Below are 14344 nucleotides of genomic sequence, written 5' to 3'. Positions count from 1 at the left end.
CAGACCTTGTTTACAGGACTGAGTTAAAACTTTTCTAGTTTTTGGAAGTCAGGGAGTACCTCTTTCTATTTCTGATAGTTCCAAAGAAATTTCTAAAATATCTGTCATATAAAAGTAAGCAGATAACATGGGAATCTGTCCACACCTGGATATTGCAAGTTAATTTTCAGAAAGTGTATCCTAGAAGTGTAAGCCTGAGAGATACTTTCAAACCTAAGCATACTCAGCATTTGGCGAATACCCTCTGTTTCTACCCAATGAAAATAAGATTTTTGAGGCTTTTTTCCAAATTTATAGGAAAGGTAATTAAATTTTTTTTCCATATGGAACTGACGAGAAGATGGAATTAAGACTAATGGAAGCACATTAAGATTTTCACTCAATCCAAATGCTACAAGAATTAAATTTCCATCTGAATCATGGTCTGGTCTGGGTAATAGTAGTAAGGATTCCATCCCAAAAGATGGACAAATGGGAGATGAAATTACACTTTTCAAAAATATTTTATGGAAATTCATGTGTCAGATCATGAGTTGAATGAGATGACCTTCTAAATTCTTTCCAATGCTGGTATTGGAAAATACCATTTATATACCATTTATATGTATGTAAATATCCCATTTATAATACCATTTATATGCCATTAAATATATTTATATAACATCAAAGTCTATTCAAGTCATCAAGTAGTTTAAAACACCAATATCAGGTGCTGAAAACAAAAAGATAAATAGGACACAGTCTGGCATTAAAACATAATACTTAAAGCCTATCATGTTATCTCTGCTTTTCACACATATAAGTCAGGTTCATGGCTCAGCTGCCTGGCTTACCCGGCTATTTGCAGGATGATAGATCACTGTGATCACCACGTAGAAATCAATTGTTTTTTTGTTTGCTCCACTGATAGCTCCAAGATACACAGTGGAATTAGCATGTGGTTTTGGAGCCACAGTCCTGCTGGTAGTGATTCTCATTGTTGTTTACCACGTTTACTGGCTGGAGATGGTCTTGTTTTACCGGGCTCATTTTGGAACAGATGAAACCATTTTAGGTGAGTAACAAAAGCTTGATCTAAATACCTTCTTCTACTGTCATTTTCAGAAAACATGTTGCCTTGATAAAAGCTAGAATAACTGGGAGATTTAATCAAACTATCTTTGGTTTCAGCCCTTACTATTAAAAATTCTTCTAATGGGGGCACCTGGGTGGCTCAGTGGGTTACAAGCCTCTGCCTTCAGCTCAGGTCATGATCCCAGGATCCTGGGATGGAGCCTCACATCAGGCTCTCTGCTCCGCGAGGGGCCTGCTTTCTCCTCTCTCTCTGTCTGCTTGTGATCTCTGTCTGTCAAATAAATAGATGAAATCTTAAAAAAAAATTCTTCTAATGTATATTATTTTGCTTTCTTGGTTCAATATTTGTTTAGTCTAGATTAGCCTGTCCAAATAGCAACATACTGCAAGCCACATATATAATTTAAAATTTTCTAGTGGTCATAGTAGGAAAAGTAAAAACAAAGTGAAATATACTTTAATCATATATCTTATTTAACCCAATGTATTTGACATATTGTGATCTTAACATATCATGCATATTTAAAAGCTAATGGTGATATTTTAGTCTTATTTTTTGGTATTCAAAAATCTCACAATTTAGCCTATGTTGTATTTTAAACTGAAAGCACATCTCCATTGAGACCAGCTGCATTGCAAACGTCCGAGAGCTACGTGTAGCTGTGTCTGCTGTAACTAGACAGTGCAGACCCACACTCTTTGTACTTAAGAGAGGTCCAGGCACCAGCAACAACATCGGCATCACATGGGAACTTGTTAAAAGGAGAATCTTAAGCCTAATGCTTGTGTTCTGACATGATTCCCAAGTGATTCAAGGGCACTTTGAAGTTTTGGAAGCACGATACTAGTATAAATTTGCCTGGTGACAAGAAAGGAACAATTAAACATACTGATTCTTAGACTCCTCCTATAAAGATTTCCAGCCGTTGGTTTGTGGAAGAGAAAAAGAACCTATATTTTTACGGAGAGTGATGTTTATAATTAGGCACCTTTGGGAAAGATGGGTTTATGGAATCTGAGTATATTTTAAATTGCAGTTATTTTCAGGTATAAGTAATTTAGAGCCTTTCTAAAAGTTTTTCTCCATTTATAATTCTAATGTATTAGTAGTGACAAACTAGGGCGGGAACCATAAATTCTCTGTATGGTATTAATTGCTAACACCTATGATTGACTATTTGTGTCCTGATTATGTTAATTCATAGTTGAATGAGCCAAACCTCATTTATTCTGCACTATAAAAACAAAACTTGGTGATATGAGAGTAGAAGACATATCAAATAAAATTTGCAATTACACCTTAAAATAGTGATTTTGCCTGGAGACCTGTCACAAGTGGAAAATCACACTGAAATCTGTCAGATAATTCATACATGTAAGAAAGTTGAAAATGTCTAATATGCACAAGTTTGATTTAAGAAAAAATGCAGTACAATTAGGAAACTTTTCTAATATATATTGGCCTCTCTTCCTTTTGCTAGATGGGAAGGAATATGATATTTATGTATCTTATGCAAGGAATGCTGAGGAAGAAGAGTTTGTGTTACTGACCCTCCGTGGTGTCTTGGAGAATGAATTTGGATACAAGCTGTGCATCTTTGACCGTGACAGTCTACCTGGGGGAAGTAGGTATTTCTCATGAGTACAGGTGATGCCACCCTTCATGCAAAGGGAATCCTTAGTTTGGGGTCATGTGTGAGAGTCATGGTGGGGTTCTGTGTTGGCATCATTGGATACTGAATGTTCAGTTGTTTGAGTAATGGAGACTTCTTTAGGAATAAAATTACCTTGTGAGTTATAGATCATTGAGGTGCCATTTATGGTACTAGAATAGTTCCCCTTGTAAGCTTTAAGATCTCCAAGTCAGAAAAATGTGGGTGCACGGTGGATTAGGACTCTATAAAATGCCTCAGTTTTAAATGTTCTACTTGCACACATTTAGATTTTTAGAAACTTTAAGCTAACCTGCATTAATTTCCCTTGTTTGGGGGGGCAAATATTGAGTTTAAACAACACTTATACAAAGACTGAAGTTTACTTGCTTTTACTAAGAATGAGTTTGTGAAGAGAATGCATGGCATCTTTCTTGATAGTACTCACTGATAATAATTAGATTATTTCCCTGTGGCATTTGCTAATTTCCTTTTCCTCACTTTTATTTTCTAGCAAGCCAATGCTATTTAAGTCCCTCATTTTCTTGGATCTGTTTCTTCCTTTCTACCAGCTCATACATTTGAGATGTAGTTTAAAATTTTTAAAAGGCCAGTATATTCTAGAAACTTGAATTGCTGAATATTTTCAGCAATAAAAGGGCATCTCAAATTTTTAAGTCCACCCGGTAACATACAAAGTGATGGTCCATTTCACTCTGTTTTAATAAATACATAATAGCATTCCTAAACTCACTGTTAAACTTCGTGCTGTTGAAATGCATGTAGTGTGTTTAATCCTCAGCAAAACGAACTGATTTTCCTCCCCTCCAATCCTTTTTTGTGTTCATCATTTCAGATGTTTTAAAAATGTTATATGGATAATGGAGATATAAAATAGACTTAAATGTTTATTCTCATTTCGAATTAGCCGGACCACTTATTTTATCTCCTCAGCCATTACCTAGAAGTCCATCATGTTAGTGTTATGCAGTGGCTGTCTCTCTCAGTATTATTTTGCCCGGAAATGGTGACATGATTATACAAGTTAAGGGACAAATTCCATTCACTTTAAGACTTAAAATCCTAAGTCACTTATTCATCCATTTACCCATTCATTCTGCCATTCAACAAATACTTAGTACAGCGTGAAATTTATATAAAGACAAACAGTATAACAACAATGACCCTCCAAACGGGGTTGATAATTCTTTGAAGAATTCAAGTTCTACATAATTACTCTTGCATCTTGCTTCTGACGGTTGATCCTTGTGATCTGCCTTCTCCCTGCTGCTCTTCATCCTCTTTGCCTCTGGGTCTCTTTCCATGCCCACACATGGTCTGCCCCCAGCAGTACTGCATGGAGGAGGTAATTACTGATTCCTGGATTCTCCTCCAAGCTGCACATGGAATTTTAATTGCAAGTCTTTCCCCTTTGCTTCTATACCTGTGAAGATGAAGGAGCGGAATGACTGCTTTGAGGAGTACTGTAAGCCATGAAATAGCTTTCCACAGCACTAGTGCATTCCCTGGAATTGGCTTCTATTGGAATCCCAGGTAAAGGATTATACCGTCCTGGATAAGCAGCCTTGAGGAGATGGATTATTTCCAAGAATTTGGTGATGGGAACTAACCAGAGCCCATGACAACAGAATAAAATTACACTGAATTTCCATTTTCTCTGTTTCTTCTTCTTCTTTTCTGACCTGAGGAAAGCATTTGCCTGTTAGTGAAGGCAGACACATCAGCTAGCAGCCTACTGAAACACGTGTCTTCATAGTAATGAGAGGAGTTTAAGGAGAAAGATGTAGGGACTAATTTAGGCTCTAGGACAGAGAGCAGAATAGAAAGCTGAGCTGAAAATGCGATGCCAGCCAAAATGCCATTCAGTTGGCTAGATTTTTTTTTTTTAAGTTCCTATTCTAAGGACATAGTGATACCAGTCTGAGTCAGGTAGGAGTCGGACAACAGAGAGGAACTTTCAGAAAATGAATGTTCCTACTTTTACTTTCCTCTGTTAGTGAGAAATGAATTTCCATGATTTTGCCTCTATAATGATTATCTTTTTGAATAGCCCCTGGCATGAGAGCGTAAATACATGGGCATTTTGGGGAAGAAGGGGCTCAAGAGCTGATTTGGCTGGGCTGCAGTGTGCCATGTGGTTTGAGGAAACTGATAGCTGTACAACCCATCTATTTCTCACAATGCTTTTGAAGACCAGGGTTATAGAAGTATACTTGGCTTCATGCCTGTTTGGAATTTTTTGGGGGGTGAAATATGTGTATATAGTTTTCAGTATCTTGGAGGAGTGTGGCATTTATTTGACAGAGTGAGTGGGTCCAAGGATTAAGTCGTTGCAAATGTTCTTGGTAAAAGTTTCATCCCAATTCCCAGGCTGTTACCCCAAGTTTCCTACACTTCCCTACACTACACTCAAGCCCCAGGCTTTTGGGGAGTTCTTGGCCAACACTAATCCCCACGGTGTTTTCTTTCTCAGTTGTCACAGATGAGACCTTGAGCTTCATTCAGAAAAGCAGACGCCTCCTGGTTGTCCTAAGCCCCAACTACGTGCTCCAGGGAACCCAAGCTCTTCTGGAGCTCAAGGCTGGCCTAGAAAACATGGCCTCTCGGGGCAACATCAACGTCATTTTAGTACAGTACAAGGCGGTGAAGGAGACGAAGGTGAAAGAGCTGAAGAGGGCTAAGACGGTGCTCACGGTCATTAAATGGAAAGGGGAGAAATCCAAGTACCCACAGGGCAGGTTCTGGAAGCAGCTGCAGGTGGCCATGCCAGTGAAGAAAAGTTCCAGGTGGTCTAGGAGTGGCGAGCAGGGTCTCTCCTATTCATCCTTGAAAAATGTATGAAAGGGACAATGAAATGGATAAAAAGAACCAAGGGCACTCCAGGAAGGAAGAGTACCCTTTCTTTACTCCCAACTTGATGTTTCACAGACAGAACAGAATTCTGTCAAAGCCTCCCCATAGGGACACATTCAGGGTGACTGTATGACTGGTCGGTCGTTCTGCTTCCTCAGGCAATGCTATGGTTTAGAATGGCCGCCCCACCAGTCCGTCACCAGGGAATGACGTCACTGTGTTCTTCGCAGGCAAAGACTTGGTTGATGCAAATTTCCTCTTTCTGCATCCTCTGCCTCTGTTCCCACATCTCTATCCCCTCTTTCTCTCTCATTGTTTATAATCTTAACATTGTGGGGTAGTCTTTTGCTGTGGATTTCAAGACCCCTTAAAGATAACTTATCTGTTGACAAGGTCATTATGAGTTTCCAAGTCATTAAAAAGATGATCGGTGCCCAAATTCATTTGAGCTGATGACAATGAGCTCTTCTGCTCATTCTGCTGGGCACTGCCCCGTTTTAGCCAGACTGACACCCACATAGGACGGTACAAAGCAGTGTAACTGAAAGTGTTCCTTATGACGGTTTGAAAGGGCTTGCCTGCATTTGCTCCTACCAAATCCCTCGTGCCCTCCATCTCGGTCATCGATGTCACATTTGTCAACTTGAAAAACATACCGTATTTTTCTTTATTTCAGTAAACTCCTGGGTATCAGTAGGTCGACCCGTACTTGTCACTTCATCTTCACTATCTACTGTACCTCGTATCAACCATTTAGAGTTTGCAGATGGCTCTACACTTGGTTCAGTCTGACAGGAAGCTTCTAGTGGTGCTAAGAGAGAGTGAAATAACAGCAAAATGCTTTTAGGGCATTTTCTGGCTTGTGAGAAAAGCACAGAACAGGGTGTTCAGCAATTTGTCTTTTCATCTCAGCCTTGCTAATGTGAATATTAGAAAAGTGATTTCTCCTCACGTGTTCTGTCTCTCCAGTGTAAAATGTGGAAGTTAGACTCAGTGACCTTGCAAGTTGCTTTTGGCATTAATACTCTAAGAGAATTAACTGGACCACCCAGTATTTTCCATATTTTATTCACTGGTACAGTTAATACACTCAGTCCAAACATGTCAGTCTGGAAAGTCTCTTCCATGAAACTTGTTTCACTTTAAGTAAAATCTTAAGACTTGGAAAAGTGAAAACTAAGTCCAGAGTTTACAGAGTGGTGAATATCTGTGGTGAATACACACACACACACACACACACACACACACACACACACACATATGTGTATGCACATGCCCACGAATCATGTATGTATATATCTACATTGTATGTAGATATATACACATGTGGATTGTATATGTGTGTATATATGTATGTATGCATTTGTGTATGTGTATATATATATGCACACACCCTTATGTACACATGCATGTGACTTTAAATTGGCACAGTATTACAAACCACTGGGACTCTTATTCAGTTTTTAAGTTATGTTTTTACTGTAATTCTTTTGTGTTTCCTGTATATTATTTGTAAAATCACAGCTCACAGAGTAGTCATTGTTAGTTCTCACCTTCCATAAATTAGTTGGAATAACTTACTGCTGCTACATTTGGTCTGGGTGCAGTGGAATCTGTTGGACACAGAGCTTCTGTGGTCACTGCTGAGCAGTACCAGTCCCCTGGCATTAACTGATCATCTACTATGTTGCAAGCATACACTCTTAGAAACTAAACTATGGTAATCTCAGTGTTCAACTACTAGGGAGATAAATCTCTATTTGGACTGTTAAGTAGTAGAGAAAAGGAAAATAAAATACTTATAAATAAGGCTGAGTATCCTGTGAGACACCATAATTCATAATTTAAGGGAACCCTTATCCCAGCATTATGAATGTTGATAACGAATTCTAAAACTATCTCCTGCATTTAAGTGTCCTTCATCAGTGTTAAAGCCCATAATAAATCATTTGTCTATAGTGAAGATATCATTTTAAATTGAAGAAAAGAAAAATTCATGAATTCCTGACTGTAAAACTATGGTGTGGAGTCATTCTTGGATCTATTTTTTTTTTTTTTTTTTTTGGTCTTACTAATGCTTTTCTTTGCTACAAACCACAATTACTCCTCCTGTTAACTCTTCATCCTCAAGACTAGAGGGCTGACTCCAGATAAGCTTTGAATATCAATTGCATGAGCTTTAGGTAACTGGGAACTGTCCCATCACAAGGGGGGCATTCTCTTGCCATTGCTGCATTCTTTTGCACTTTTGGATTCGATATTTATCCCAAATGCTTTTGGGTACCCCTAGATACTTCTTGATATTCCTTTTCCTATTTATCTACTGGTCTTTGATATTGAACTTTTCCAAATGCTAAAATCTAAACGTCTCACATCTAAATGATACATTTTGTCTCATTCTTAGAGAATTTTGTTTCGGGGTTTTTTTCTCATTCTTAAGAGAATTTTGTTTCAAGGTTTTTTTGTTTGTTTTAAGTCCCAGAAGATACCTGTTACAAAGTTTTTGAGGGAGATGAGGAAATATAATTTTGAGAGCAAGGAAAAATTGCTCCATAATATTAAAAAAACTATTTCTAGTGCTTAAAAAACCTTAATGGTTCTAGGTATATGATATAAAGATCTTCTGCACCCAAGTTAACAAAGAACAATGACATATAAAGTGTCTAATTACACAATCGTATAAAATTTATTTAATTATCTTTTATGTTGTAACTTAGGTGATTCCCTAGGATTCTAATAAACGAGCATTCCGTTGTATTGGGAAACAAAAGCATCACTCCACTTGCTAATTATCCATTTATTTCCATAGGTTTTAATATTTTAAGATTATCTTATTATCTTTTTTATTTTATTCATAAACGTTTGTATTTTCCGTTTTCCATTTGATTTGTAAATTTGTTTATTTTAAAAATAAACCATTTATTTTCAGATTTGAATTTTATTTTGTGCATGTGTTTTATGTCTTTATTTTCACATTTGGGCATAAGAAATGAGAATAAGAAGAATTAATGATACACATAAAAAGAAATGTTAGAAGCTACATTAGTTAAATTTCTCTTTCTGACAGAAATCTGAGAAAAATGGGAATTTTATATCAAGAACATTTTTTACATGTGACTAAAAGAGTTAAATAAAATGAATTGTTCTAGTGTGCCAGGTGTGTGTGTGTGTGTGTATGTGTGTGTGTGTGCATGTGTGCCTGTGCATGTATGTGTGTGTGTGTGTTTGTGTGTGCGCAGAGACAGAGGATGAATAACAGAGCAGCTAAAAGAGAGCAATGGGCTAAGAGATTAAATGTTGCAGTAGTATTTTTTATTCACATCTATTTTAAAGTAAATAGACAGAATTTTTAAAATTTATTATTCACTTATAAATCCACATATTAAGGTGATTCTTTAAAGTTACCATGAAGAATTGATTCAAATTCAATTAACATTAGCCCTACATTTAGTTTGGTATCGTGTTCACTAGATTTAACCAAAGTGATTAATTCAAATGTCTACCATGTGTAGACATTTACATATAGGTGTTTTTAATTTTTAACCTTCCTGTAAGATTACTCTTATTGTATGCATTTTATTGATAGATGATTTGCTGCCCTTTCATACATCGATAAACTACCAGAGAACAAAACTACAGTCCTAGTTTTCCTCTAGGTGAATTCCAGGGAGATTATGACTTAAAGGCAGGAGTATTCTAGAGTATTGATGAATTCTAGATCAGAAAACATGCCTTCAGAATTAATTTAGTGCCACACAAGACATCTGGTCTCATCAGTCTATAGCCACACCCACCTTACTTTTTTGAACCCAACAGAATAAATAACCCAGTTTATGACTCCCTGTCTGAATAATCTTCAGTATTGAAACATAACAATTCACATTCTCAACTGCAGTTTTACAATATGAAAAGTATTAAAATATGCCATAAAGGAAGCAGCTTCCTTCAAAATAATGTGTGAAGATCCCTAGGGATACCCCATTCCCCTAACTGATAAGCGTCTTCTCCATCACATTCCTCAATGTTATTGAATTCCACTACTCATATCTGTTTCTCTAGCATTACCCTATTTCAAATGCAAATTTTACATTTTCAGGATGGGGTGCCAATAATTAGAAAAACACACACAGAGTCTTTCTTTAGAGGATCGAGGACAGCATTTTATTTTCAACAGTGATATCCCCATTGGACAGAATATACATTGTCTTAATGTGACTATCTTGAAGTAAAATGCACAATACACACACATGAGCACACATACTATTTGAGTGCACAAAGTTCCTTTTGGTGAAATCCATCCATGTTGCCTTAAGGTTATATCGTATTTCTCATGAGACAGGAGGAGCAGTAGATATTCTATTTGTACATTCTCGGGTTTATGAAAGGCAGGTACAAAAGTTCTCAGTAGGGGGCGCCCGGGTGGCTCAGTGGGTTAAGCCGCTGCCTTTGGCAGCGGTCATGATCTCAGGGTCCTGGGATCGAGTCCTACATCGGGCTCTCTGCTCAGCAGGGAGCCTGCTTCCCTCTCTCTCTGCCTGCCTCTCTGCCTACTTGTGATCTCTCTCTGTCAAATAAATAAATAAAGTCTTTAAAAAAAAAAGTTCTCAGTAGGACTGGGACAAAGAAGTTTCCAACACATGCACACACATGCACATGTGTGCACGTGCACACACACACACACACACACACACACACACAGGCTTTGAAGATAAATAAAACGTTAGATTTATCTTTTAAGATCAAAGTAAAAATTCTCTAAAACTACTTCACACTCTTGACAAAACTAGTTAAAGTGTCTTCAAAATTGATCACGTCTCTTCCAATTACCCTTCAAATTCTTGTTAAATTTACTAATTGGAGAGAACTAATCTGGCAAAGAGCACAGCTCTTTTACTTTCTCAAATTCATAATGATCAAAATTCACCACAAACTTTCAGCTTGTCTTCACAGGCTAGAAGGTCTCTCCATCGCTGCTTCATCACTGGCCCCAAAAGAGTAGGTACTCAACCTCATGGTCTGTCTGCACCTGTTTTCAGCATTGTCAATGGCTGATTTACACATTTGGAAATCCTTTCCTTCGGAAAATCACATTGTTTAATCCCTTAAATCTCATGATGAGCTAAGAACTACATTTATCTCAGGGACTTTCCATAGGAATCTCTGACCAACCCCCTCTCAGTACCTATTAAATGTTAGTGCTTTGTCAGAAGTCTTTAATTGATACCTGCCCATTGTCTGTTGTGATCCCTTTAATTGATTTTTAATCCAACTTTTCACGCTTATACTTGAAAAAAAGGAGGGAGATTTTAGTTGATAACAAGATCAATACTATGAACTGTCTGATGTTGTGTCCAAAAATTTTAAGAATCAAAAGATATAACTGTGGTTCTTAGGAGATGGTAATTCCCTATTGCTCTTTGCTGATCAGACTATATCTGGAGCATTGTGTTGAGGCCAGTTCAAGGTATTACTCTCAGGAAATACTATATAAATTGAATGTTACTCAGATGAAAATGATAAAAGTGGGGGAAGAGACTTGATACCATATCTTATGGGAAATAAGATAAAAATTCTAAAGTTGATCCTAATCCAAAAATGAGAAGAAAATACAGTGAGGTCAAAATAATTGTGAAATATTTTAAACACATGAAAATATCAGATCTAAGACCACCAGGTAAAATTGGCAGGGGAGCATATTTCAAAAAAATAATTTAAAACAGGTGAAATTAACTGATTTGAGAGGTGGTACATTCCTCATCCATGAAGGTAGCAGAGTCTTGGCTATCATTGATAAGAGTGGTGTTTAAGTGAGATTCATTAACTGGGCAGATTACTTAACACTGAGATCCTATATTCTTAAGTGTTTACTTATTGCTTCTTTGTAGGATGGACAATGATGAACTACAGCTTATGTAAGTTTTCACTAGGCATTGTCTTATCTTCCATTTTCCTGTAGATACAGTGGAAGCAGTCTTTGACTTCATTCAGAGAAGCCGAAGGATGATTGTTGTCCTGAGCCCAGACTATGTGACAGAAAAAAGCATCAGCATGCTGGAGTTTAAACTGGGTGTCATGTGCCAGAACTCTATTTCCACCAAGCTTATTGTGGTTGAGTACCGTCCCCTTGAGCACCCACACCCAAGCATCCTGCAGCTGAAGGAGTCTGTGTCTTTTGTGAGCTGGAAGGGAGAAAAGTCCAAACATTCTGGCTCTAAATTCTGGAAGGCCTTGCGGTTGGCACTTCCCCTGAGAAGTCTGAGTGCCAGCTCTGGCTGGAATGAAAGCTGTTCTTCCCAGTCTGACATCAGTCTGGACCATGTTCAAAGGAGGAGAAGTCGTTTGAAAGAGCCCCCAGAACTCCAGGGCTCAGGGAGAGCATCAGGCACCTCTCCAGCCCCAGACACGATGTCCAAGCACAGAGGGAAGCCCTCTGCAGCCTGTCGCTGCTGTGTCACCTACTGTGAAGGAGAGAGTCACCTTAGGAGCAAGAGCCGGGCAGAGATACATACCCAGCCCCAGTGGGAGACACACCTCTGTAAGCCTGTTCCCCAAGAATCAGAAACTCAATGGATACAAAATGGCACCAGATTGGAACCCCCTGCTTCCCAGATCTCAGCCCTTGCTCTTCACCATTTTACGGATTTATCCAATAACAATGACTTCTATATCTTATAATTACCGTGTGGTGGGTGGTGGCTGCTATCTCTCTATACCAGCCCTCTTTGTGTTATGAACCTATGGGAGTAATTGACATTTTTATCATCTAATGGACTACCAGACTGTGTCCCTTTATTGATTTTTAAAAACTATTTATTTCTAGGAGACAAAAGACCTGTGGACCTGAATCCAGAATTATTGCCTCTAATGGCCTCAGAAGAGCACACTCTTCTTGGGCCCTAGAAGGTCAGTATGTGAAAGTTGCCTAAAGTCTGATCCTCTATCTTGCCCAATGGTTTCAAACTGAGCAAAGAATTTAAATATGTTTCCTTTGAGTTTGTTGATCAATGTCATATTATGAGTCAGTCAGGTGTACTTGGGCTATGACACTTACAGGGTATGTGTATCCCAAGAGAGCATTGTGGGAATGAGTTGATTGTGGTGGAAGCTGTAGGAATAAGTTCTACTAAAAACCTACAGCACATTTTTCTTGGAAGAACCACACACACACACACAGATACATGGTGTTCTGTCTCACTGTAAACTAGTGTTCTATAAACTGCCTAAAGTTGTTAGCATCAATAAAGTTATATTTTTATGTGATTTTATTTGTATTAACAAACTTTTACCTCTCTCCCCTCTTCTTTTTATGGCTCTTGAATTCATATCAGAAGAGTATTCCATTTCAGGAAATCAAGACTCGGTTTAGGTACTAGGAAGTTCAAGGTGTCTTTTTAGTTTCTTTCTAATGTGTGTGGAGTGGAGATTGGGGAAAGGACAGAAAGAGAGAAAATGTTTCAAATGAAATGGAAGTTTACACAAAAAAAAATCTCCTATTTTTAGAACTGAGAGCTGAAAAATTCAGTGTAGCATTTGGTGTATGTAACCCTTCTTCACATTCAAGGTTCTGAGAAGGGATAGTCAGTCCAAGTGGCTACAAGAATCAGAAAGTAAGAAAAAAAGAGAAAAGGGGGCTAGAAATAAGTATAATACACATACTGTCCATCTAAAACCCATATGTGTAGAGATAGGTATATGTACATATTTCTTTACTTGAAACATCTTAACACAGTCATAGAAGGCACATGGCATTTGATCTGCCAGTGAGGGAGATAATAGGGATGATTGGACCTGTGGGTAATTGAAGAATATTCCTTAAAAAGGGAGCAACCTCTACTCAGTTCCATCATGATAGTTTTCACTCAGCCCCATTGTAGGCAGATTGTCCAGTTTTTCAAAAGAATCGAAAAATTAAGGTTTGTAAGTAGTCTCTCAATTATGGGATGTCTTAATCTTAAAACAAAAGAAAAAAACCCCAACCAAATCACATGAACATGTAGTCAGCCTGAGGGCCACCAGTTTGTAATTTCGGAACTAAAGTATTTATCCAAAGAGTATATATCTGAGTGGGAATTCAAGCATCCTTGGCGATACCGAGACTAGAGAACACAGACAGGACCTAAGGACATAATGGGAGACTTCTATTCCCTTCCCAAATCAAAAATATCTGTATCATCAAAAATAAGGCTGATCTGACCTACCACCTCACCAGAGGAGAAAAAATCCAGAAAATAGTGTGCCCTCCATCTTCTCTGGTGGAAGAGTACAGGTCCCCTGAGTGGTGAGGTTGCTATAAGAAAATCAGAAGCAGGGAACCTGGGTGTCTCAGTGGGTTAAAGCCTCTGCCTTCAGCTCCGGTCATGATCCCAGGGTCCTGGAATCGAGCCCCGCATCGGGCTCTCTGCTCAATGGGGAGCCTGCTTCCTCCTCTCTCTGCCTGCCTCTCTGCTTACTTGTGATCTGTCTGTCAAATAAATAAATAAAATCTTAAAAAAAAAAATCAGAAGCACGATCTGCTTCCCCTGAATAGGAACAGGATGAAAAGAGCAAAGGACCATGAGCAGTCACCTTCAATACGTTAGTGCTGGCTACTAGTAAGCTGTACCCCAACGAATATCAGCATTTTTCAGTCACTAATAGTGAAGGATGGGTGGAGAAAGAAGCCAGACATTCCGTTCCACTACTCCACTTGGAAAGAAAAGCAGAAAATCCCTTCTCTGTTGAAACAAACTATTATACCCTTTTCC

The 14344-nt window shown here is 38.2% G+C and overlaps 1 protein-coding gene across 3 annotated transcripts in view; it reads left to right on the top strand.

Moving 5' to 3' along the window:
* LOC123940311 (interleukin 1 receptor accessory protein) overlaps window positions 1-12825 on the top strand; it is a 126487-nt gene extending 113662 nt beyond the window's left edge. Inside the window, exons 9-12 of one of the 3 annotated variants that reach the window (XM_046002993.1) lie at window positions 911-1054; window positions 2556-2699; window positions 11557-12135; window positions 12421-12825. In XM_046002993.1, the coding sequence (XP_045858949.1) occupies window positions 911-1054; window positions 2556-2699; window positions 11557-12135; window positions 12421-12422 (869 nt within the window). In that variant the 3' untranslated portion in view covers window positions 12423-12825. Of the gene's footprint in view, window positions 1-910; window positions 1055-2555; window positions 2700-5220; window positions 6873-11556 lie in introns of those variants that run through there. The other 2 variants (XM_046002992.1, XM_046002995.1) reach the window with 2 other exon arrangements.
* Window positions 12826-14344: the final 1519 nt, after the last annotated feature.

Source organism: Meles meles, chromosome 4 (genome assembly GCF_922984935.1).
Source record: "Meles meles chromosome 4, mMelMel3.1 paternal haplotype, whole genome shotgun sequence".
NCBI lineage: Eukaryota > Metazoa > Chordata > Mammalia > Carnivora > Mustelidae > Meles > Meles meles.
Note: the sequence above shows the minus strand (reverse complement) of the source record. Positions and strands in the feature narration are given on the sequence as shown.